This window comes from Tamandua tetradactyla, chromosome 5, assembly GCF_023851605.1.
Source record: "Tamandua tetradactyla isolate mTamTet1 chromosome 5, mTamTet1.pri, whole genome shotgun sequence".
Classification (NCBI taxonomy): domain Eukaryota; kingdom Metazoa; phylum Chordata; class Mammalia; order Pilosa; family Myrmecophagidae; genus Tamandua; species Tamandua tetradactyla.
The window spans coordinates 8,339,519-8,366,651 of NC_135331.1; the positions used below are offsets into that span (position 1 = coordinate 8,339,519).

At 38.3% G+C, this 27,133-nt stretch overlaps 1 protein-coding gene across 5 annotated transcripts in view; it reads right to left on the reverse strand.

Moving 5' to 3' along the window:
* The window catches only part of ATP6V0A2 (ATPase H+ transporting V0 subunit a2), a 43,246-nt gene that overhangs the window by 12,797 nt on the left and 3,316 nt on the right, over positions 1–27,133 (reverse strand). For 4 of the 5 annotated variants that reach the window (XM_077159601.1, XM_077159602.1, XM_077159599.1 and 1 more), the window contains exons 2-13: positions 21,402–21,480; positions 18,681–18,778; positions 17,096–17,233; positions 16,102–16,190; positions 14,764–14,890; positions 8,991–9,073; positions 6,851–6,944; positions 5,792–6,004; positions 1,751–1,901; positions 1,292–1,428; positions 825–1,012; positions 651–741 (exon numbers count right to left, since the gene is read on the reverse strand). In XM_077159601.1, the coding sequence (XP_077015716.1) occupies positions 651–741; positions 825–1,012; positions 1,292–1,428; positions 1,751–1,901; positions 5,792–6,004; positions 6,851–6,944; positions 8,991–9,073; positions 14,764–14,890; positions 16,102–16,190; positions 17,096–17,233; positions 18,681–18,778; positions 21,402–21,480 (1,488 nt within the window). Of the gene's footprint in view, positions 1–650; positions 742–824; positions 1,013–1,291; positions 1,429–1,750; positions 1,902–5,791; positions 6,005–6,850; positions 6,945–8,990; positions 9,074–14,763; positions 14,891–16,101; positions 16,191–17,095; positions 17,234–18,376; positions 18,603–18,680; positions 18,779–21,401; positions 21,481–27,133 lie in introns of those variants that run through there. The other variant, XM_077159603.1, reaches the window with a different exon arrangement.

Consider the following 27,133-nt stretch of genomic DNA (forward strand, 5'->3'; position numbering starts at 1 on the left):
CTTCTAACCTCCCCTTTGAAGATGAGATTCCCTCAGAAGACACCTAACCACCTGCCGAAACACTGCCCTGTATGGCCTGGGATCAGATGCCTCACCCTATAGGACCCAGCCTACTAAGCTTCCCTCCATGCACTGGGGAAAGGGCAGGAGTCCAGGTACGCTGGAGCCACTTCTTTGTTTTCCTTCTCCAAACGCTCTTCCCATTTCAAATCACCACCTCAGGAAGCACCATGATAACACAAAGCCCCTTTTAGCTCTAAAATTCTGTGCTATTTCTTTCTAGATCAAAGGGTAGAAAGTAATTCACATATTTATTATAAAGAAAAAATTTTTAAAACAACCTACATGTAATGGCTCCTGAGGTGTCCTTTTCAGTAGAGTAAAAGAGATAAGAAAACATGGCAGAATGTAGCCACATCTCTCTTGTGAACTGAGACTGAGAAGTCTCCTAGGCACTGGCCTCGCTTTCCACGGCTCCCGTCAGCGTCTAGAAACCCACCTCCAGGAAATGGTCACCCACCCACACTGCTTTCCCCCTGCAGAATGACCAGGGGAACAGTGCCAACTGTCTGAGAAACCGCTGCGACAGCTGAAACTTTGTAGTATCTCAGGAAAAAGTGAAGATAACGGCAGGAAAAAAGAACACTCACGGGATCAATGCCAAAGGGGTAAGGGCCTTGGAACACTCCGGGAACGACGGGGTCCAGCTGCAGAGCCCTGCTGCGCCTCACCACGCTGTCACTGTCACGAGAAGCAGAGTGAGAGGCCCGCCGCGCAGAGGAGTAAGGCAGCTGTCCAAAAGGCTTCAAGAACACAACACTTACTTCCAAAGAACCATCTTCTTCTGCTTCTCGGGAGCTTGACTTGAGCTGTACATGGCGGACACATTCCACCCGGAGCCAAAAAGGTTTACTGACTTTGAGAAACAGTCGTTGTAGATGAGGCCGGTGTACACCGAGAACAAGCCCATGAGCAAGAGGATGTAGCGACCGTTAAAAAACATTCTCATGATCTGTGAAAAGCAAAGCATGATAATCAAAATGGGACTACTGGAAAAGTGCACTCATAGGACAAAAACTAGTTTTGGCATCTTATCTATTTCTTATCCAAGGCTTCTCACTAAACAAGCCCATGTGACAGAGAAGATACACCACTCAGCTCTACATCTCCATCGCGTCAATTCTAGTTATCACCAAAAATACCATTTAAGAAATAGCTCTTTTCTGGCCAAGCAGAAGACAATCACTATTAACGTTCCCCAACTAGATAAAATGAATATTTATATTTTTACCTCTTGGGACTGATTTAGTCTGGGATGATTTTCATTTAACACCAACAAGAGAGCAAATAAGAACATCACAAAGCCATGTCCAAAGTCTCCAAACATCACGGCAAATAAAAAGGGGAAAGTGATGATCGTGAAAAGCGCTACAAGGAAAACAAGGGGTGAGAGATTTCTGGTTTATAGCAAATGCAGAAAAAATATATATATATATTTTTTGCAAATGCAGAAAATTTTAGTTAATTACAACCCAACAGTAAATAATGAACTTAACTTTCTCAAGAATTCTAGCTAGAATTACAAGGTTAAATTTAGAAGTTTAAACTAAATAAGATAAGATAATTAAACAGTAATAGGAACATTATTTTTTCAAATATCTATTATATTCTCATGTGGAGAAAAAGCAGCAATGACATAAAATACAAAGATTATAAAATCCGGAAGAAAAATAAAATTCGGACTTTGAACCTGGATTCACTTCTCTGTAGCTCCCAACTCCATAGGCATCCACAATGTTCTGAAATCCCTCGGTGAATTTGTTGGTGCGGATTAGAGTTGGGGGTGTTTCTTTCGTTGGGATTGTGTTCATAAATGAGGGGATTGTAGCACCACTCTCTCTCTATATGTCAAAAAAAAAGAAAAAAAAAAACAAGTTATTTACTATCCAAGGACTCCCGCAACAAATATCGGTGCCCCTGTTGTGTGCAAGGCTGTGTGTGTGGCTGCACGGTGAAGCTTTAATCACCACTGGTGAGGTTCAGACACAGCAGGAGTGCAGGAAGACAAGTACTCTGCCAGGGCAGCCGTGGGTGGGTGTGGTCTTGCAGAAGGGCAGGCGTGAACAAAGCTGAGCAGGTAGGAAAGTGAATGGAGAAACTGAAGGATACCTTTTTTATTTCATTCATATATATTTGTGTATGTATGTGAGTACTTATGCTTATATTCTGGAGAAATTCCCAGAATCACCAACATGAAATGGAATTTAGGACTTTATCTCTTAAAAACATTCAAGAAGGAGAAATTTAGAGATAACTACAAAATCAACTAATTAAAAAAAAGATTAGAATAAATTAGGAGTCAACATTAATTTTACTGGTATGGCAAAATTAGTTTTTCTTTCAGTGTTTCCAAGACTTCTAAAACACATATCAATTTATAATGGGGAAAAAAAAACCTTAAATAAATAAAGCAAAACCAGAATAGTAAGTTTTCCAGCCAAATTATACATTTCTTTAAACATACACATGCAAGGGGATTCTGGGAAAATCCCAGCAGCAGCACAGTTTTGAAACTGAGTCTCCTTGAAAAGCAAAGCAACTAGACAGTGAAACCAAAAACGCATGGAGGACATTTAAAACTATGTCCCCACAAATTCCCAAAACCAGTGGGGGCAAACTGAGAGCTACAAGGACTGCATGGATCAGCATCAGGACCAGGGACAGCGAAGGAAGCAATGGGGCACCTGACAAACCTGTGGAAGGAACACTCCAAAATAGCCAAAAAAGTGTTCCCTGGAAAGAACGGCAGACAACATAAGAGAAGCAGCTGAAACTGGAAGGGGTTTTGCGAACACAGGAGCAGGAAAGGGATGAGGGAAGCACAGAGGTAACAGGATACAGTGAATCCAGCAGCAGAGAGTGAAGCACCCTTAGCAATGGAGATTAGAAGAGCCAGAAACTGAGCAATGCCACAGAGAAGAGCTACACACAGGGGGCCGAGGCCCACTGATGCCTTAATAGGTGGTCCTCAGAAGACAAGGTTGTATGCACAGGGACGGCAGAACCAGCCACCCGGACTACATGTGAATTGAACAAAGGGAGTTTATGGTTAAAAAGCAACACACACAAGCAACACACAGAAGAGTCAGTCTTGTCCCTCAAAGCTGATGGTACTTCAATAAATAAGAATCTTTAAAATAAATGCCTCTTCCAAATAACTTATATGTTTACATTACCTTCTTTCATAGTACTGAGTATTTTATGCTTGTGTTATAACAGAATTAGGTGGTACGACAAGGTGGCTGACAAAATATCTCAGGTGAAAATTTGTTCCCCTTAGTAATTAGTGAAAGCGAGGGGTAAGGGGTATAACAGGTATAATCTTTTTTTTTCTGCTTTCATTTTATTTCTTTTTCTATTGTCTTTTTATTTCTTTTTCTGAATGGATGCAAATGTTCTAAGAAATGATGAATATGCAACTAAGTGATGATATTGTGAATTACTGATTATATTAATGTTTTATTTCGTTTGTTAAATTTTTTTAATTAATAAATAAATTTTTAAAAAAACTTGTTTTCTTAACCGTCATTTGAACTAGCTATCTCTGTTATTTCCAAGGCCAAGAATTGGGTTTCACTCTAGCTTTTATAGTGTGACCATGTGATTGTGGAAACCTGTGGCTGATACCCTTTATCCAGTGTAGGGGCAGATGAGTAAAAAAGGGCAGATGAGTAAAAAAATAAAGACAAAAAATAAATACTAGGGTGGGCCATGGTGGCTCAGCAGGCAGAGTTCTCACCTGCCATACAAGAGACCTGGGTTTGATACCCAGTCTCCCTGTGCCTGCCCATGCAAACAAACAAACAAATAAATAAATAAAAGTGAGGGATAAAGGGTAGGCAATGTTTTGGGTATTCTTTTTTATTTTTATTTTTATTCTTATATGTATTTTTTTTTTGGAGTAATGAGAATTACTCCAAAATTGTTCAAAAATTGTGGTGAAGAATGCACAATTATATAATGATACTATGAACCACTGATCTTACACTTTTGGATGATTATATGGTACGGGTGAATATATCTCAATAAACTGCATTAAAAAGAAGGATTGACCTAGAATGAGCTGAGACTCAGCATCAAGGGATTGAGAAAATCTTCTTGACCAAAAGGGGGAAGAGTAAAATGAGACAAAATAAAGTGTCAATGGCTGAGAGATTCCAAACAGAGTCTAGAGGTTATCCTTACACATTAAATAGATATCACCCTGTTAGTCAAGATATAGTGGAGAGGCTGGAGGGAACTGCCTGAAAATGTGGAGCTGTGTTCCAGTAGCCATGTTTCTTGAAGATAATTGTATAATGATACAGCTTTCACAATGTGACTGTGTGATTGTGAAAACCTCATGTCTGATGCTCCTTTTATCTACCTTATCAACAAACGAGTAAAATATATAGAATAAAGATGAATAATAGGGGGAACAAATGTTAAAATAAATTTAGAGTGAAATGCTGGTGATCGATGAGGGGGAAGGGTGGGGATATGGTATGTATGAATTTTTTTCTGTTTTCTTTTTATTTCTTTTTCTGAATAGATGCAAATGTTCCAAGAAATGATCATGATGATGAATATGCAACTATGTGATGATACTGTGAATTACTGATTATATATGTAGAACGGAATGATCAAAAATTACAAATGTTTGCATTTTTTTGGTGTTTTCTGGTATTTAAAAAAAATTAAAAATCAATAAAAAAAAAAAGGATTGAGTTTCAATGTAGGAAACTCAAAAGAACACAGGAGAATTATTTTATAGCTTTGGAGTGGGGAAAACCTATGATTCAAAATCCAGAAGCCATAAAGATTGATAAATTCAACTACATTTAACAAAAAACTTTTGTATGACCCAAAGCAAACAAACAGAAATGCCATAAGTTAAGTCAAAAGGCAAATGACAAACTGGGGAAAATATATTTACTCATATCACAGATAAAGTTGACAGAAATTAGGAAGAAAAAGACAAACACCATGCAGAAAATGGACAAAGGATATGAACAAAAGCCTCTTAAGCACACAAAGAGGTACTCAACTGCACTGTAATAAGAGAAGTTTAATGGCTGATAATATGTATCAAAATTGATGCAGCAATTCCATTTCTGGGAACTAATCAGCAGATATATTTACACATGTACAAAATGCCACACTGTTAGTAACCGTAATAGTATTTCTAAAACTGGAAACCACCTACACGACTAGGGAACTAGTTAAAAAAAAACATGGAACATCCATATAGTAGAATAGGAAACACCTTTTTAAAAGAAAAGGGAAGTTTTACTAAGTGAGAAAGAAGAACAAAGTGCAGAACTTTATGAATAGTATATAACCTTTTATTAAGAAAAGGGAAGAAAAAGAATATATATTCGTAACTGCTGTGCTTAAGAAAGTCAAAGATCTATAAACTCACAACAGTGGCTCCCTTGGCGGAGGGGCTGGATAAATGAGATACAGGAATAGGAGGAAGTCATTTCACTGTCTCTTTTAATATTTTTTGCATTTTTTTTAACCATGGGAATGTATTACTTACTCAAAAGAGCAACTTTAAAATGCACATACACACATACTTCATTGAATGACTAGCACTCCGTAATTTCAGTTCAAAAGAAGAGTCAATACAGTACTTTCTATGAAATTTTCACTTTCTTTATTTCTCTGACCTTATCATTTTTCCATTTCCTAAGGGCAGTTCTGCAGCCCGGATTTCTCTATGGGCAGGCGGAGCAGCCAGCTGACTCACCGAGCCGTCCTCGAGCGCGAGGCGCAGCTGCTGCAGATCCGCCTCTGGACACCAGACCTCGGCAATGAGGCACTTGTTCGTCACGTCAAAGCTGCACATGTTTAGCATGTGGTAAATGGCCTTCATTTTCTTCACCTGGATAACACGGCTGTACACAGACTCTGCAGCTTTACATAGAACTTGCCTTAAATAATCCTCAGTTTTGTGAAGCACCTTGGTAAGAACAAACAGGGGCCTTCAGTGTAGTAAGCCCACCCAACACCCTGACTCCCTTCAGGAGAAGTCCTCCCCCACCCCAACCCCACTCCTGCCCAGCCCCATCCCTGCCACCCCCATTGGTGGTAGAATAATTCCAGGTACCCGGGAGGCGGGGCAGTCAAGGGAGCCATTCCTTGCCGTCCCTGCCCCCAGGACTAACAGAAGGAGGCAGAGAACCTGAGCTCAGCCAATCAGAGGTTCCCTCTTGGGAGGCTGCCTCTACCGTAAGGGGACAGGAGATGGTCAGATTCACTGTCACTGTGGCAACATGAAGGCCAGGTTGCCCCGGTCATGGGGCGGTGGCTGTGCTTTCAGGTTCCAGAGAGCTCCCTGGGTTCTCACCCACCCCAAGCTCCACCCCAGCCCCAATAAGCCCTGTGAGCCACCAGCTCCATCCCATCACAGTCTTGCAATAAATTCCCTTTTGCTTAAATGAGTCAGAGCCTGTTTCTGTCTCTTGCCACCAAGAATCCTAATTAATATTAAGTACAAACACAAATTAAAATAGTGTATGGAAAATGAAACCATTTTAAATGGGGCTTACTTGTTTTTTATGATTAAGAACTGCAATCCTACATATCAAAGATGACCAGAGAATCAGTTTTTAAAGTTCCATCATTATTACCTGGATTTCCAATGGGCTGCTAAATAAAACTACCATGAAGAGAAGGGAGGTAAGTGACACTGCAATCTCACTAAAACATTCCCCTTTGTCTACCACCATCATATTAAAAAAGAAAATAAATGGATACTTCAGTGTGTACAACCTCAGGTAAGGAGGTCTTTTTCCCATTGACTCACAGTATAAAGATCTTGAATGCGGGTATTTAGTCCTTCCTGAATCTCTCTTCGCTCCTCAGCACTATTTGGATAGGGGTAAATGTGGCAATGATAACTAGAAGACAGAATTAAACACAGTCTCACACCGGTCATGACTAGAGAAAGCTTTATCTAAACTATAGCCATATTCAATTCACCACCTAGGCATTTCTCTTGCAAAATAATGGACTAATAACTGCCGTCTGGGAGAAAGGAGTGGCTGCAGGCCCCTGCCCTTGATCAGGCCTTACTTGCAGGTATCCAACATGCATCTCCTGAATTTAACTAATTTACCAAAGTCTCTCCTGGATTCTGCCCTCAAAGATTCTTGGAAGCTCAATGCAAATTCCTACTTCATAGAATTTACCAATATCCGTAGGTTGACAATCATTAAGCAGGTTTAGAACATAAAAACAAAACCAAAAACCACAAGAATAATTACCTGCAAATTTAAAAAGAATAAAGGGAGGAAAAAAACTGTTTTCCTAGCAATTGCTCAGATGTTTTTCTGTGATAAATCTCTCCCTTCTGACCTTTTCTCACTTCACAGGACCAGCACTTTGTCAAGGGGCAGCTTGACACTCAGAATATGCTGGGGGACATAGAGCTGTATCTCCCGGACTGCAGTGATTCCCATACCACCTTAATATTTTAATAACATACTTAATATTTTTCTGTAAGCTCTAACTTTTGAATATTAAATACCTACCCTAGCCTTATCGTAAACAATGATATCTGTGGAATCATGGATTTGCTCTGCTGGTTATAGTTTTTCTCATCTATACTAAAGTAAAAATATATTCATTAAAATTACAAAAGATCATTCATGTAACCCTAAAGTTACTTTCCATACCACCAGTGATCGAATACCAAGCTTTGGTAAACAATGATCCAAAGAAAATACCTAAGCCCCACCCCACTCACAAGAAAGAAGGCAATCTATAATTTGCATGAGTGTAAGAAAACTAAGGGGGGATTCTTTTGGCTCTGTCCCAGACAGATTTTTGTCACAGCACAGCTCAACATTTATTGATGGCTTAACTCTGTGCTCAGGCACTCTACCTGCACCGTCTCATTTTATCTTAAAATCCCAATGAAAAATTATTGTTCCAATTATTCTAATAAGGAATATTAGTAAAATTTCCTCATTATTAATGAGTAAGCTTAGTCACTTGTCCAAGTATGCCCAGTGAGTGTGTGGTCATGGACAGGCTCTGAACCCAGTCCTCTAGCTCCACAGGCCATAGTCTTTGCCATATGCCACACCCGCTTCTAGATGGCACAAACAAAAAACCTACCATGTTTGGCCAAAGATGAAATATGTGCCCACTGACAACAGATAAGCCTGACCTAACTAAGAGTAAATGAAAGACACAAATAATAAAATTAGATTCCTTCTTCAATTAATCTCAAAACACTGATTCTCAAGAAATAAATAAATAAATCTGAGAGCATAATTAACGTGGTCCCTACTTTGAAATCCCTTTAAATAATATGCTGGCAAGAGAAGAAAAATTAGGTTAAGAACTTAGCATGATGGTTAAATTCATGTGTCAGGTTAAGTTCATGTAGTTCAGGAGTCCAGTTGTTTGGACAAGCAAGCCCTGGCCTCACTGTTACTGTAAGGCTATTTCATGGACTTAAATCATCAGTAAGTTGACTGCACCGGTAGCAACTACAATCAACTGAGGAGACTGCCTTCTACAATGAGAGATGTCTGGTCCAGTCAGCTAGAGGCTTTAAAAGGAGAAGTGATGATTTCAGTGCCAGAGAGACAATTTCTACCTCTACTTCAGTCAACCAGTTTCTCCTGGGGAATTCAATGAAAACCTTTATCAGATTTTCCAGCTTGTGACCTGCCCTACAGAATTTGGACTTGCCCATCCCCACAGCTGTGTGAGACAATCCTTACAAAAATCTCATAACATTTACAGATTATCTTCTGTTGGTTCTATTTCCCTAGATGTCCCTGACTATTATACTTGGTACTATAGTAAAGACATCACATAACAAAAAATAGCAGTTCCTCTATCTATTCCTCTTCAGATAGAGAGGAATAGTTAAGGAGAATTATGAGGTTACTGAAGATAAATAAATGATATGAAATGCTTCTTTTCCTTACCAATCACATATCTTCTTAACCTTGTGGCCAATCTGCTCTCCCCAAAAGGATATTAAAAACACATACCATTTTATGACTTCACCCTAAAGAACAAATAAGGAAGCTGTAACTTCAGCATGTATTAACTTTCAAAACCCTGTAGGCTCAAACACTGTCAGAGTTAGTTCATTCATTTATTCAACAAATATTTACAAATATCCAACAATAAACCTGAAAAGGTTCTTGGCTATGTGCCAGGCTCTGTTCTAGGTGCTATTTTGTTATAGGTAAACAAATCAGAGAAAAAATCCTTGATGTAGGAGGAGAGGAAGAGTATTATATTCAAGTTGGCAGGGAGAGAGACAAACGAATAATATCAGATGAAGAAAAGAGCAACAAGGAAACATAAAGCTAGAAAGGAGCATTGTGCTGAGAGGGATGTTTTGCAATTATTAATAGGATGATTAGGGAAGGTCTCAGTGAGCAGATGACATATGAGCCTAAAGAAATGAAGGTGGGGAGGGTGCAAGCATGTGCTTACTGGGAAGAGCCTTCACGCAAAAAGAAAAGCTCGTGCAGATGCATGTTTAAGAACAAGGCTGAAGAGGGATGGACAGGGGAGAGCAGTGTAAGACAAGGACAGAGAGGTGACCAGGCCAGCCCACTGTAAGGATATGGACTTTTTAATGAGTGGGTCAGGGCCACTGGAATCTCTTAAGTATTACATCTGGGTGTGTTAATAACCCAGATGTAAATTTAGAGGGATCATTCAGGCTGCTGAGAGGCAAACAGAACAGAGAGTGGCCAAGGCAGAAGCAGGAGCTCAGGGAGAAAGCTACAGCAAGCGGAGGCAATGCAGGTGTGCACTGAGGCTCGGGACCAGGATGGTGGTGGTGGCAATGAGAAAAGGTCAGATTATCTTTGTACTGAAAAGATGGCACCAACAGATCTGCTGATGGAGTAGATAGAAGATGTGAGAGAAATCAGAGTCAAGGAGGACCCCAAGGTTTGGGCCTAAGCAATTAGAAAGATGGATGTGCCATTTACTGATAGAGAAGCCTGAAAGGGCAGGTTTGGGGGAAAGATCAAGAGTTTACTTCAGACATTAGTGGGAAATGTCTTTCAGACATTCCAAAGAAGATACAGAGTAGATGGTTAGATATAAAAGTCTGGTGTTCGGGGAAGAAGTCCAAGCTAGAAATATACATCTGGGAGATGTATACACTGGGGGTACTTACTCCCTAGTGGTAGAGAGAAAAGAGAAGGAGTCCAAGAACTGAGACCTGGGCCCTGGGGACAGGGAGCACACTGGGACAGAGAAGTTCAGGTAGGTGGGCCCAGCAGAAGAGGACAGAGGGCAGTTGGGGGTGGGGGGGTGAGGCAATCATAGAGACAGCAGATGGAGGAAATGGCTGATGGGGCTGGGAGACTGGTTACACTAAATAAGTAAATTAATTGAGCAATTAACACTAAATATACTGAGAACAATGGGAGCCAGATTTCCCACTGTGAGAAAAGAGAGTTTAAAACATGGTAAAAGGGAAGTCTAGAAAAATAATTAGAATTGGAGGATATAGTTTCAATGCATGGTTTTATACCATATATGTACAGATGGAAAGGTAGATACACGGGGGCGTGTATGTATGTGTGGGTGCACAAATCTATGTGTAGAGATGTGACTGTATGATACTATTAAATAGATTTATCCCCAGCTCTGACTGCTGAGAGGGCCCAGATGCAACGAACGACACTAGAGGATGTAATGAGCACTAGGTTTTCTAAATATCACCCTTGTGGTGTTTTGAAGCTACATGCACCCTAGAAAAACATGTTCTTAAACCTAACCCATTCCTGGGGGTGTGAACCCTTTGTAAGTACGACCTTCTGATGAGGCTACTTCAGGGCGGAGCATCATTGTGGGGATGTCCCTACAAGAACGCAAGCTCCGAGGTCAGCAGTGAAGGAACCTCACACAGACCCACAGTAAGGGGCACCCTAGAAAGTAATGCCAGTTGTAGATGCAACTTACATTCCCAAACAGGATCCTGGCCCAGAAAGGAAAAAAGAAACTGTTCAGAAATTTGAATGCTGTGTTTGGAATGAATGAGACTGTTGCTTCCTTCTTGATTTTCTAAGCCAGAGGGGTTATATGGTGGTTATGTAAAAAAATATCCTTGTTTTTGGGAAACATATACACTAGAATAACTTATGGGTAATGGGACCATATCTGTGGCTTGCTCTCAAAAATTTTAGAAAAAGCCTAATGAGAATGAGTATTTATGTGTAGAGAGTGGACAATGGAGTAAATGTAATAAAATATTAACAATTGGGAAATCTGGATGAAGAGGATATGGGAGTTCTTTGTTCTCTCCTAGTAACTTTCCTGTAACTTGAAATCATTTCAAAATAAATTATTTTAAAAACCACAATAGGGGGAAAATAAATATCATTTATAATGAACTTGACCTTGAAGATTCCTCAACAATTAAAAAAAATACCACTGTGCAGAGTGCAAGGGTGATTCAGTGGTAGAATTCTTGCCTGCCATGTGGGAGACCTGGGTTCGATTCTCAGCCTGAGCACTAAATGCCATCCCCACCCAAAAAATTTCAACAAATGGTGCTGGAATAACGGGACAGTCACATGAAAAATGAATGAAATATGATCCCTGCCATACAACATGCAAAAGAATTACATATATACTACTGTGTCAAGGAAGACAACCATTAAGGTATGAGATGAAATAAGGACCATACACAACACTCATGAAAAGATCACAGAACCAGGTGAAGTTGCGTGAGTCTAGCTTATGAATTGAGCAAAGACAGCTGTTGGCATCTGGAAACAACACTGACGAATAGGAAATGGCTAGAAAGTGCTCTAAGGCTGCAATGACGCTGAACCCAAAAGGCACTAAACCTGGCAATATCAACACCATGAATAAATCCTAAAACCGGAGTAAAAGTTATCAAATAAATTATCCGTATTATCTCCACAAAAAGGACTAAAAGAATATGTACTTAATGGGGAGGGGGGAAAAGGATTTAAAAAAAAAATTTGGGTAGATTACAATACCAGTGGTAATAGGAGGAAGGGGTGAGGGTTATGGGATGTATGGGGATTTTTATTTGTCTTTTTACTTCTTTTTCCAGAGTGATACAAATGTTCTAAAAATGATCGTGTTGAATATACAACTATGTGATGAGCCACTGATTATACTTTGGATGGGCTGTACGATACGTGAAAATATCTCAATAAAAATATTAAAAAAGAAAAAAGAATATATATTGTACAGTGAACAGAGGCACTCTCTGAGTAGAAGGATTACAAGTGACTTATTTTGGTTTTCAAGTTTCCTATATTTTCCCCAATTTTCTAGAATGTACATCCATTTCCTTTGTAATTATGAGGAAAAAGTTTGTATTTTCAAGATATACATATCTCTATCCTTTTCTCTATTTCTTCATGACGTTTAATAACCTTTCACATATTTTGTAAATATTCAGCACAAGAGAGCTTAGAAATTCTACAAAAAAAAGTTGTTTTAAATTTGAATGAATGCAAGAGAATGACTGATATTTCCTCTTAAGAAGGAAAAAACCTTAAAATACTACTTCAGAATAGTATTAAACCTCAGCTTCACATAGAGAATTCATACCAGTCCCAAGTGAGGGAAAAGACAGCTACCAGCAATTATCAGAGCCACAGGAAAGCAGAAAATAAGACGGGTGTATGGTAACTGAAAAGCTTAACTGATTAGATTTCCCAGCATGTGTGGTTTTCAGGCTGAATCTAATGAAAACCATATCACAGCCAAATCTTCTTTATATGTCAAAACCATTATAGGATATATTACTCTCACAGTCAAATTCCTAAGGCAAATCTAGAAAAACAAAAAGCAAATTCTTTTCCCAAAATTAAGAAGCCTAAGACCTGTTCTTCCTTTGGTAGATCGGTTTAACCTCATTTAGAGGAATATAGCTGTTTTTGCTGTGAAGGCTAAAAATTACAGATATTTAAAGAGGTGATTATGAGTCTTCCCTTCCCTACCCCTCTGCTTCTCTTCCTGTACAATTTATTCCTAAAGCCATCAGGTGTGGATGAAAGGAGAGAGGGTGAGGCAGTGGTGGCCCAGAACAGAGGATCAGAGCCCGAACAAGGTGAGGAGAAACTCTGCAGGGTCAGCCCAGCACGGCACTTCTGAACCCGTGAGGAATGAGGGGACATCCACACAAAGGACCCAACATGGAGGGGCAGAGCAAAGTAGGGCGAGAAGGGTGTCCACACAAGGGGTGGGGAGAGGTGGGCACCACCGGAATGGGGAACCTGGAACTCCTCGCAGGGAGAACAGAGGAGCAACAGAAATGGCAGACTGATGGGAGACTGATTACAAACAGGGGGCACTGACTGAATAAAGAAATATATTATTTCCTTATAGTCAAGTTTCTCACTTTCAAAAAAAAGGAATTAAAAACACAGAAATGGAGACTTAGAATGAATCCTGTGGTGCTGGACTAGAATTGGATGTGAACTTGGTTTTCAAAACACAGACAGATAGGTATAGGAAACAATTATGTTGTGTGTGTGTGTGTGAGACAGGCCAGAGAACAGCAGCACCTCAGTAACCACACACACAACCAGCGACCACATCCTGGCTTCTAACTACCATTCGCCACTAAAAAGAAGCAGGCTGCCTGGAGAAACAGCTGATTTCACAGCTGTCTGAGGAATATTACAAAACGAATCTGGAACATCTCGTTTTGTGTGAGAAAGCAAGGCAGTGCTCAAAAGATGAAGGGAATGAGGAAAAAAAAGTTACAAAAGCCAGCCTGAATGAGCTCCAATTGGCCAAACAGAGAATTTTAGTGTCAAAAATAAATAATAAGGGGGTGCAAGGGTAGTTCAGTGGTAGAATTCTCACCTGCCATGCAAAGGACCCAGGTTCGATTCCCAGTCCATGCACTTCCTCAAAAATACACAAACAAGCAAAACAAACAAAAATTCAACAAATGGTGCTTCAATAACAGGATGCTCACATGGAAAAGGAATGAAATGTGACCCCTGCCATACAACATAAAATAAATAAATAAAAATAATAATAAATAGGATAACAGAATATAACTCATTGAATTTTTGTAGAAAATAATTGAATGAACTGAAAATCTGATGAGGAACTGGATATGTACATAGTTGGAACATACTTTCCCCAAAATACTTATTAATTATGAAAAAAGGGTGTAACTTCACAGGGGAGAAGCCCTGAGTAAGTGACCACAGTGAGCCCAAACAGGAAGGAGACCAGCTGGATGTGCACCTCCTAGCAGGACGCAGCGAGAAGAGCACAGCCTCATGGCGTGATGCTCCTGCCAAACGCCGTAACCTGAACCCAACAGGAAAAGCAGAAGACAAAGCCAAATCGAGGGACACACTACCAAAAAAACTGGTGTGTAATAGTCCAACTATCAAGGTCACAAAAGCTAAGTAAAGATCAAGAAACGGTTCCTGATTGAAAAAGATCAAAGAAATATGACAATGAAGTCCTAGGTGTGAGTCTAAACTGGATCCTTCTGCTAAAAACTTCATTGGGACAATTGGTGAATCCTGAACTGGAGTTGGGGATCAGGTAGCTTTAATATACCTATGTTAATCTACTGACTGTGATGGCTGTATTGTGATAACAGGAAGATGTCCCTGTTTTTAAGAACTCCACTCGAAAGTATTTGAGGATGATAGGGCATCAGTTCTTTGTGCCGTAACTGTCATTGTTATAAAAGTGAACATGACATTTACTCACTGTTTCAGGATCTTCAAGGGATTCATCCAGCTCTGCATAGGTCACAATAGTGTACCCTTTGCAGACCCTCCACAACATTTTTTCAAATGCGTCAACTTTTCCCTGGTTAATTAGGCCAGACACAAATCTATGAGGCAACAGAGATAACCCGGCATCAATAAAGACAACCTCTAGTCAACTGTAGTCAACATTATCAACTTGTCATTATAAGAATGACGGATTCCCACTTCCAACAGTTTGGTGGAGAAGATATTCTGAAAGCCCCCCAACTACTAAACACCTACAAATCCTGGATAAAGATTTTTGAAACATCCTTTTAAATATAAAGCTGAGCCTATAGTAAGAGAAATTATTGCAATCAAATAAAAAAGGACCTAGCGCCATTCTGACGTATTATAACGCCCTCAAATACCAAGGCCTTGAGTTTCAACAGCAGCACAGGAAAGAGGAGCTAAGGCACTGGGTCCTATAAGGTGAGAAGAGAGACCTGAGCCCCCAAAAGTACACCCCTTCCATGGGCTACCTACAGAAATTACAGGACTCCAAAAATTTTCACCTCACAAAGGAACCTACAAATAAACTTGTTTATTTCAATTTGGTATCTGGTTGGAGGAGGAAAGGTCTTCCCTGAGAATTTATAACAATGGAATAAAATTCACTCAATTTAAGGGGCTTAATATAACACTAGTATAATCAAAGAACAAATAAACAAAAAAACACAATCTGAGAAATTCATGTAAAATGATTCAAGCCTGGTAGAACACTCCAGATACCTGACAAAAGTAAAGACAAATTCTCTCTGGAGAAATATATACCCCTCAAACTAAAAGTCATTGGCTTCCTATAGATAAATAACAGAGGAATATAAGTTCCTAATAATAAATAAATAAATAAATAAATAAATAATCACAAGGAAACAAGTTACCATTAGTTGAAGTGAGCAGAGACAATAAACAGTAGAAAGAGACTCTTAAAGTATGATTAATAAAAAATGTTCCCAACTCAGTTTAACTCATTTCCTCCAAACAAAAGAGAACCTGATGCATCAATGGCCAATTGTTAAAGGCTTTTATGAGTAACACTGGACAGCACAGAAGTTCCTTCTTTCCAACTCATAATACTAAAAGAAAAAATTTCCATCATTTTTAGGTAAAAAGTCAATACACTGAGTAATTCAGCTCAATAAATATAGGCATGCAGTGTTTCCTTAAATAAATATTCGCCTTCTTTTGTTCCATCATAGGCTCTAAAATGGGACCCATTCATCCAGTGTGCAGCACTAATCATCCTTCCTCAAGAAGAGCAGTGTAGCCTAACACCCCAGCTGCTGTCACCTACCCTAGTTTTGCTCCCAGCCTCTGCATACAGCTGTAGTCCAACAGCGTTTCATTCTCTAAAGGAGGGAATTCTTCATAAGTGGGTTCAAACTACAAAGAGACATATAAAACCAAGCGTGTCTCATTAAAAGTGACACTTTATTTCTCAGTCATGCATCCAAACAAGTTCACAGGGTTTCATAACCAACTACTTAGATTTGGGTGCCAAGGCCCCAAGATAACTTAAGACATATAACTCAGCTCTGCTAAAAAAAAGAGAATTTTCCCATTCCTCATTCGTAAGCCACTTGAAGACATTTATATGAAAGAATAGTTGTAATTTTTATGTCATTGCCTTAATCTCAGATAAAATAAATTTTGTCAGATGTTAGCACTATATTAACTGAAACTGAGTTTAGAAGGAAGCTACTTATCCTTGCTATACTGAGCTCAGTAGAGTTTCACTACAGAAACTATTCATTATTCTTATAAATTACAGATTTCTTTTATTTTCCTTAATTCTCAGCAATTTGGAAAAACTAAATTTTTTCTTTTTTTTTTTTTTACATGGGCAGGCACCGGGAATGGAACCCGGGTCCTCTGGCATGGCAGGCAAGCGTTCTTGCCTGCTGAGCCACCGTGGCCCACCCGGAAAAACAAAATTTTAGAGTTTGACTTCCAATGCTCAATTTTTTCTCGTGATCAGAAAAAGATCTTTTTCAACTATAAACAAAAGGATTTTACAAACATAAAGTATTGCTATTGCTAAAACCAACCAATACATTAAAAACATTAAAGATAAACTATATACTATATATTATATATATTAAAGATAAACTATATATTATATGAAAATATAATATCATCTATTCCAACCGAAAAATAAAGTTGAGATCTAAATTTATCTCTTAAAAAAAAAGCAATACCTAGGTAAACTGATAACAAGACCCTGCAACCTTATGGGAATGAAATTTTTTTTTAAATAAATATACTTCCTCCTCCATGTTGTTGAGTACCTCAACATTGCGTTTAACGAAGCTTTTTGTCACTCTCAGCAGATGGGTGTACTCAATCAGTTCCAGTAAGTTTTTCCTCAGTTTCTCCTTGTTTTTAGTGACTTCTCTCAATTCAACCTCAAGTTTCTGCAACTGTTCCTAAAACAAAGAGTGACAAAATAGAGATTACTAAAGAGTGGTTTAGTTCCAAATACAGGTTTTCCAATATACCAAAAATGAGTGGAGGTTTCAAAAAGCTAGAATTTATGTTAGCTTGATAAGGTCATGAAAACATACAAAGATTTACAAAAATATAAAGGACCCATCACTTATTATTTCATATTAATTTGGGCATTCCTATGACGTTCACACCATATATGATATTATAAAATATTCAGGATGCTGTGATACCCTTAAGACTGGTCTTTTCTCTAATTTCAGGTCATGTAATTTCCTTTGCTTTTTCTCTGACTGATTATCCATTAACATACTTCTAAGTGTCTTCTTCTTTCAAGTCTGTATTTCCCTTTGTTTTCAAACAGGAAAATTTTTAGGTAATCTTTTTTAAAAAAAAAAAGCTAGTCTCTAGCTTAAGAATTTCTATACATTTACACTTACACAATTAACTGGGCATAAAAGTTCTTGAAAAAAATGTTTCTCTAATAATTAGTTATGCACTAAGCATCCTTTAGAATATTAAGCATTAAAACACCAGAGGTATACATTTGTAAAACAAATCATTGAGTCAATGAAAACTTGTATTCAAACAAATCACTTAGAATACTACATTCATCTCTTATGCTCTACTTTATAAAAACTATAAACATTAATCTCCATCTGTGTGATTGTATCATAACCAATCCACCAAACAGCCAAACCAGTTGACTGCATTCTACTCATCTGATTGTATAATTCTCTCCACTCTACTCATATATAAAATGTTAAATGACTTTCTACTAAATAAGCAAAGAGAGAAGCCAGCAATGGAATAGTTATACATTAATAATCGTTTTAAAAGAGACAAAGAACTTGAGTCTATTTCTCAGTGTGATGAACTATAAAATGCTTATACTGAAACTTCAACGGTTAGTTCATAAGTAGATGCTAATTAAAAGATAAGTGAGTATCGTTACAAGAGGAAAGGAATCCCTAATATATGAGACATTGAATTTAGGGTGAAGGAATTCTGTTTGCTCCCTCCCTATAACGCTGCTCACCTTCATACAAACTTCTGAGAATTACAGGGGAAACAGGGTAAATTCGGAAAGAATGTGTACGGCGTATGGCTGAACCCTTGATTACCTGCACTGGGAGAGGCAGGTTAAAGTTTGGATAATCCCAGAATGAACTTTCTGACATGTTCCATGACTAAGAGCCAGATTTAATGACCTAATTCTCTTTAGCCTCTGTAAAACACCATCTGGAAAGGGAAAACACATCTCATATTGTAAAAGAAAACTGAATTACAGCTACAATTTACCACAGATTATCTATTACTGAGGGTTAATCAGAATATTGCTTATTACTTTTCATTCCATGGTTTTGAGAAGAAAGGCAGAAAAGCATTAGACAGCGGGCTAAAATGACTTCTTCAGAAACAAGTTACCTGCATTTCTAAAACTTGCTTAAGAGGTGGGGCAGGAGGACTGGCCTCTCCCTCAGGAAGGGGAATATCAGCTTTATTAATTTCCTGCACTAAAAATGCTGTGGGAACAAAAGTTAAACAAATTAGGTACAGAAACTTAGTATAATAAATTTCAACCAGAACACTTTAAATCCCAACCTTACCTAGGCCATCTAAAAATAAATGTCTACATGCATGCACAAGATTCTTGAGCATTCCAACTGACCTCCAAGTCGCTTTTTTCAACCTTATTTAGAAAGATCTGAAAAGCACTCTTTACTACCTAGAGAGATCAGCATGCAACAGCAAAATAAATAATAATTCGGATAAGTATTTTCTGAAATTCCCAAACTTTCTTCATTTCTAAAACTCTAAAGAACTTTTGAGTTATGGCTGTCTCCGTACCTACAGAATAAATTAAAAGGCTAAGAATATACTTGGAAGTACAGAAAGAACCCAAATGACAGACCTATAAAAGCTGTCACAAGTGACAGCACTGTGGCCTTCCTGCTGAGCGCCCTTGGGAGGAAACAGGCATCCATCAAGGCAATCACAACCACGAGGAGCAAAAGCTCCTGAGAGACGAGGGCAGACCCTGGGCTCGCCTAAGATCCCCTAGGCAGCTGTGATGCTATAACTTAGAACAACCTGTACTGCCTTACAACTTACATTAAAAACGTGTTTCAAGAAACTAAAAATAAACCAGAAAAATTAACTTTTTAAAGTTTATATTTTCACTTATGTAAAGTATTCTTTGCTGTAGGATAAAAGTCACAATGCCTGGGAAAGTAATTATCAGACTATTTCTGAGAAGTGTTGCTACTTATTTTATTTTTAAAACCAGAAAAAGCAATGATATCTTACCAACAAGGCAGCAAAGGTAGCACTGAATATAAAAAGTTTCTGGGAAAGGATGCAAATTGTTTTAACCTATTTATAATACACCTAAATTTATTTGAAAGGTTCCTTTTTTTTTTTAAGTCTATACTTTTTTTAAAGCTATAAAAATAGTCCTGTACATGTCTACTGGGTTATTCCTTTTGCCCTGCCTTTAAAAACCTCATTCCAAAAATACTACCTGTCCAATGACTCATGCATGTTGCAGAGACAGGAATATGATGTCACACTGATGTATACATTCCACACAATAATCTACATATTTCACACAATATGAAAAGGAATAGATTCCTGATGACTACATCTTTTTTAATCTTAAAAATGCCCTACTATGTGGGACATGACTCCCAGGGTGTAAATCTCCCTAGCAATGGGGAACAGGACTCCCGGGGATGAGCCAGGCCCTTGTGAGAAAGCCTTCTTGACCAAAAGGGGGAAGAGAGAAATTAGACAAAATAAAGTTGCAGTGGCTGAAAGACTTCAGAGTCAAGAGGTTATTCTGGAGGTTATTCTTATGCATTACACAGATATCCCTTTTAAGTTTGTGGTGTATTGGAGTGGCTGGAGGAAGTACCTGAAACTGGTGAATTATGTCCTAGTAGCCTTGATTCTTAAAGAGGACTGTACAATGACATAGCTTTTACAATGTGACTGGATAATCGTGAAAACCTTATGTCTGATGGTCCTTTTATCCAGGGTATGGACAGATGAGCTTAAAAAAAATAATAATAAGGACAAAAAATAAATTAAAGGGGGAGATAAAGGGTAAAAATTGGGTAGCCTGAAAAACTGTGGGTCAATGAGAGTGAGAGTAAGGAATATGGGACGTATGAGTTCCTTTTTCTCTTTTTTCTGGAATGATGCAAATGATTTAAAAATGATGATGGTGAAGAATACACAACTATGAAAAGATATTGTGAGCCACTGATTGTATAATATAGCTCAAATGTATGTGTGTGGATATTGCTCAACAAAAATATTTTTAAAAAAAAGATAAATTAATACAAATCCCCAACAAAAAAGCCCAATTAAAAAATATAAAATACCCATAATTATCAGCATTAATCTTATATTATAAATTGTTTCCAATACGTGCTATTACTTCCCCTAATCCTTCATACCAATGACTTTTCTGACCATCCTCCCAAAAACAAATTTTGCACTTCAGTCAACTGTCTAAGATCATTTTACTATCAATTTCAGCCAGAACTTTAGGGCTATTTCCAGCTAAGGTATTAAAGATCTTAAAGATAATGGAAGCAGCCTTGATATTGAGCTGGAGTAGCTAACAGAGAACAGTGATGAAACACATTTGCAAATCAAACCCTGAGAAAAAAAGGCAATTTTTATCAACCAGTATACCCAGCACTTCCTGCCTCTCTTGTTCCTTAATAGAATTTTAAGTTAAGCAGTATATTAACATGACTCCAATGTTTTCCAGTTATAATAAACTACAGGGGATTGGTTAAATAACACATAGTACATCAAAATGATGAAATAATATGCAGCCATGAAAAATGACATATCAATCTGATATCGACTAGAAAGATGTTCACAATAATAAGTGAGAAACAAAACTGTCAGCAAAATAACATCACTATATGTACATAAAGCCTTACTTTTATAGGTAAACTATGGAAAGAAAACAAGCACTTAGATAACAGCAACTATCTCTGAAGGGTGAAGGGTGAGAATGTGGGCCATTTCTTTCTGCTTGTCTACCTTTTCTAATTTTTTCTAAAGTGAGTAAGGTTTGCCTATTCAAAAAATAATGATTTAACTAATGAAAATGCAAAATAAACTTACCCAATATTCGTTCTAGTTCTTCACATCGCTTCACCTCACCAACAAATTTTCTTTGGAAAGAACTTACATTCTGGTTGAGCTGAAAAATAAAAGGATGAAAAAAAATGCTTTAAAATTTCCAGTGGTTTAGCCATGATTTTAAAGATAGAATTGATTTTTTTTTTCTTTCTCTCTTTTTTTTTTTTTTTTAATATGTGCAGGCTCCAGGAAATGAACCTGGGTATTTGGCATGGCAGGTGAGAATTCTGCCACTGAGCTACCATTGCACCACCCCAGAATTGATTTTGTAAATAAAATTGTTATTAGTAAGGTTTTGAGATACTTTTCTGGAGAGCATTTGGCAACTACTATTAAAAATAAAATAAATAAATAAAAAGCCTGAAAAGAAACCTAAAACCTTCAGATGGTTCCTAGGCTAGGTAAATCCTGAAACCCAGAAGGGGCAGTCTCTCCAAGAACATCAACCAGTTCCATCCCCCTATCCCATATTACACAATCCCCTTTCCAACATGAAAAAAATTAGAATTGGCATAGCTCAATGTGCTGGTTTGAAATGATGTATGTACCCTAGAAAAGTCATGTTTTAATCCTAATCCCATTTTGTAAGGGCAGCTGTTTCATCTAATCCCTATTCAGTATTGTATGTTTGAAACTGTAATTAGATCATCTCCTTGGAGATGCAATTTAATCAAGAGTGTTTGTTAAACTGGATTAGGTAAAGGCGTGTCCCCACCCATCTGGGTGGGTCTCATTAGTTTCTGAAGTCCTATAAAAGAGGAAACATTTTGGAGAATGAAAGAGATTCAGAGAGAGCAGAGAATGCTGCAGCACCAGGAAGCAGAGAGTCCACTAGCCAGTGCTTTGAAGATGAAGAAGGAAAATGCCTCCGCGGAGCTCCATGAAACCAGAAGCCAAGAGAGAAAGCTAGCAGATGACGCCATGCCTGCCATGTGCCCTTCCAGCCGAGAAAGAAACCGTGATAGTGTTCACCATGTGCCTTCTCACTTGAGAAAGAAACCCTGAACTTCATCAGCCTTCTTGAACCAAGGAATCTCTCTACCAGGATGCCTTAGATTGGACATTTCCATGGACTTGTTTTAATTGTGACATTTTCTCTGCTTTAGAACTGTAAACTAGCAACTTATTAAATTACCCTTTTTAAAAGCCATTCCGTCTCTGGTATATTGCATTCCAGCAGCTAGCAAACTAGAACAGATTTTGGTACCAGGAGTGGGGTGCTGCTACAGTTTGCAAATACCAAACATGTTGGAACGGCTTTTTAAATGTGCAAGGGGAAGATTCTGGAAGAGTTGTTAGAAGCTTGACAGAGAAGGCCTAGAATGCTGTGGAGAGACTGTTGGTAGAAATGTGTACTCTAAAGACACTTCTGATAAAGCCTTAGATAGAAATGAGGCGTGTGTTATTATAGACTAGAAAGAAGATGAGCCTTGTCTTAAAATTGCAGATAATCTGGCAAAATTGACAAGTGGCTTTGGCTGGAAGGCTGATTTTAAAAGCCATGAACTTGGATATTTAGCAGAAGAGATCTCCAAATTAAATGTCGAAGGTGCAGCCTGGTTTCTCCTCACAGCTTATAGTGAAATGTGACAGGAAAGAGATAAGCTGAAAACTGAACTCTTGGGCAGAAAGAAAGCAGAAATTGATGTTCTGGAAAATTCTGGGCTTCCAGGAGGGGAGACGCCAAAGAATAGTGCCCCATGTGAGGATTTGGCCAATTGTCGAACCAGTCAGCCATTTCAGAGAAAGCCAGGATCAGACATGGAGTTATCCAGGAAGGATTTGTGGAAATTCCTTATGTCTGACGGGTATGATTCAAGGCTACTGCATAGAAAGCCAACAACAGTGCTGTGGGAACTGTATAAACAGAGCCGCTGCCAGTCTGTACTGGGGGAGGTTCAGAGAAGGGACACTAGTGAAGTTAAAATAACTTCAGAGGCAAAGCCATGGCGGCTGAAGTCTGAAGTCAAGAAGCCTCAGGCCAGGAGAGCAGACCCATCCAAGCCCATGGAGAGGGTGAGTTTGCCCCAAAGGCAGAGGATGGGCTTTCCAACTCGTGGCAGTGGAAGAGTCATGCCACCTCAGGCCTTGGAGAGGGTGAAGCACATTCCTTGGGGTTTAGGGACAGCCTAGCTGCCACCACATGGAGGGGTTGAGCATGTGCCCTGAAGACAGCAGAGATCCGGGTGCAGCCCTGCTCCTTGGAGAAGGTGGAGCCAAGAAAAAGGTGGTCTCCCCAGTATTCCCCAAGGTTGCATTTGGAGAGAGGCAGGCCTCTTTGAAAAGAGTGGGTGCTTTCAGAAGCCCCAAAGATAAACAACTCTCAGACTTTGAAATCTAATGGACTTTGCCCTGCGGGTTTTCAAAATCCAGTGACCCCTGTGTTCCTTCCTCCTTATGGAAATGCGTATATGTATCCCATGACTGTTCCTCCTTTGTATGTTGGCAGCAAATAACTTGTTATGAGTTTTCAAAGGTCCAGAGACAGAGGAAAATTTGCCTGAGCACAGACCACACTTGTACCTAACTCTGATGAGACTTTGTACTGGTTTTAACTTTACATTGTATTTGATTGTTACTGGAATGCTTTAAAGTTTTCTGATATTGTGATGGAATTAATGTATTTTGCATATGGGAAAAACATGTCTTTTTTAGGGTCCAGATGGTGGAATGTGCTGGTTTGAAATGATGTATGGCCCCTAGAAAAGTCATGTTTTAATCCTAATCCCATTTTGTAAAGGCAGTTGTTTCTTCTAATCCCTATTCAGAATTGTATGTTTGAAACCGTAATTACATCATATCCCTGGAGATGCAATTTAATCAAGAGTTTGTTAAGATGGATTAGGTAAAGGCGTGTCCCCACCTATTTGGGTGGGTCTCGATTAGTTTCTGAAGTCCTATAAAACAGGAAACATTTTGGAGAATGAAGGAGATTCAGAGAGCAGAGAATGCTGCAGCACCACGAAGCAGAGAGTCCACAAGCCAGCACTTTGGAGATGAAGAAGGAAAACAGCTCCCGGGGAGCTTCATGAAACCATAAGCCAAGAGAGAAAGCTAGCAGATGATGCCGTGCTCACCACGTGCCTTCTCACTTTAGAAAGAAACCCTGAACATCATCAGCCTTCTTGATCCAAGGTATCTTCCCTGGATGCCGTAGATTGGACATTTCTACAGACTTGTTTTAATTGGGACATTTTCTCAGCCTTAGAACTGAAAACCAGCAATTTATTAAATTCCCCTTTTTAAAAGCCATTCCATTTCTGGTATATTGCATTCCAGCAGCTAGCAAACTAGAACACCCAAATATCCCATCAAATTGGGAAAAGGATTAAAAGAGGAGGAGTTATAATAGAGAAATTAGGATTTAACAAATGAGTATGGCTGCTGAATCATTATATTGCTATTTCTTTTTAATCTTTAGTGTCTTGGAGCAGTTAGAAGGAAAAACCTGAAATTATGAAACTACCCTTTACTAAACTTTGAAATCTGTTCTATAACTACTTGTTAAAATGTACTTTGAAATTCTTTGCCTTATACTCTATTTCACAATAAAAAAAAATATTAAAAAAGAAACCTGAAAATATCCTTTGGCCCAGCAAGAGCCTACAAAGAAACCTACCTTAAGGTAAAAGCTATGGAAAAACACAAGAATTTATCTAGAAGATCAACCCCAGGATTAGGGTTAGCACCTCTCAATTCTGCTACACAGAAAAAAAAAAAAAAAAAGTGGTATCTCGAAAATCCAATGATAGGGCGGGACATGATGGCTCCCTGGCACAGTTCTTGCCTGCCATGCCCGAGACCCAGGTTCGATTCCCAGTACCTGCCTATGGGGGGAAAAAAATCCAATGATAGAAAATTGGTTAAAGAAAGTATAATCTATAGCGTACAATGGAATACTATTCACACATAAAACGCATGAAGTGCTGGCACATGTTTCCAGGTGGATGGACCTGGAAAACATGATGCTAATGAAAGAAACCAGACACAAAAGACCACATGATACAAGATTCCCTCTATATGAAATGTCCAGAAAAGGCAAATTTATAGGCAAAACGTAGCTTTATGGTGTCCTGTGGCTAAGGGGATGCAATAGAGATTAACTATAAATGGGCATAAGGGGTCTTTTGGTGAGGATGGACTGTTCTAAAACTGGATTATGCTGCTATATGGACCACTCGGCAAATTTTCTAAAAATCGTTGCTTGTACACTTGTAAGGAGTGAATTTTATATGTAAATTATACCTCAAGAGCTAAAATTATACCTCAAGAGTTAAAAATGATTTAGTCGCATAACTGAATACTATGCAGTTATTAAAAATTATGTTTTAAATGACCAGGTAATTCCATTATATTAAGAAATCCACAATTAAACCTTTTAGGTGTGATCATGGTATGGCTTTCAAGATTACCTCTTAAAAGATTAAAATGCTTGCAAATGAAATTATACACATCTGGGATTTGTTCCAAAATAATCTGCTACGGAAGGGGAAGGGCAGGAAAGGGAGGAGAGAAGTGGCCGTGAATTTATATTGCAGCTGAGCGCCGAGTGCAAAGGGTTCATTGTACTACGTGCTCTACTTATAACACAAAGCTTAAAGAAATAAAAAATGCTGTAAAGAGTATTTAATAATATGAGGAAGTTAACCACGATTTGTGCGGAAAAAGCAGACTAAACATTATCTTTTCAATATAATTACAATTATATAAAAATACATATACAGGCACATTTTAAAATATTATTAGAAAATACTATTTGATCAGTCAACATCACAAAAAGTTTAAAGTGTTTATTTCTAGGTAGTGGGATCAGGAAGCTATTACCTCTAAAGAATGGCTTCCCAATTGCCCACAATGAAAATATATTACTTCTGTTTTTTTTCTTTCACTGCAGTATTCATCCACATTAAAAGACATTTAGGACAAGAATTTTATCTTTACGATATTCGGAGCTTATACTGGCCACTCTCAAAAAACATAATTAGACAAAAAGTAGACATGAAATGGCTCAAACCACTCCAAAGGCTCAGTTCTTGTTTGGTTTTAAGAATTACTCAGAAGAAAGATAAAGAATCGAGTTTCATTTCACTTGTCACATTTTCATTCATTTCTGGAAATCATTTAAATCTGAAATCATCACTTCCGAGTTTCCAACGACTGAGATACAATCTGCTGCTATACAACGGAGACTGTGAAAAGGAAGCTGAGCATCAGAAGCTGTCTACAAATAACACAACTTCTCAGTTTGAATTTTTTCATCAGTAACAAATAGTTAAGGATAATTGGACATTATGGTTTTACAAATTGTAAAAGCCTTACACAAAGGTAAATTTTTGTGCCAATGATACAAACATGGTTGAATTTGACCCACACCACCACCATCTTATATATATATATATATTAACTGGGTTTTTCTGTTGCATGATTTCTTTTACAAAGTTTTGTTTTTGTTTTCTTCTTAGGGAGGCAAAGCCACCCCAATTCAAGGCTAATAATACAAAGTACATTTTAACTTAGATTCATTTTAAGACTAGCATCTAACCCAGAAAAAAACAGGTGTTTTTACTAGTACTCATACCATTAGTTTTCCTACTCCAGTGGGACTAAAGGTGAAAACTTTTTAGCTTGCAGACTGTAACCAAAGTGAGATAAATGTCCCTTCCTTGGGTGGTATTGGTTGGTCTAATCGCCTTTCTTTTTCAGGTCTTCTCTTT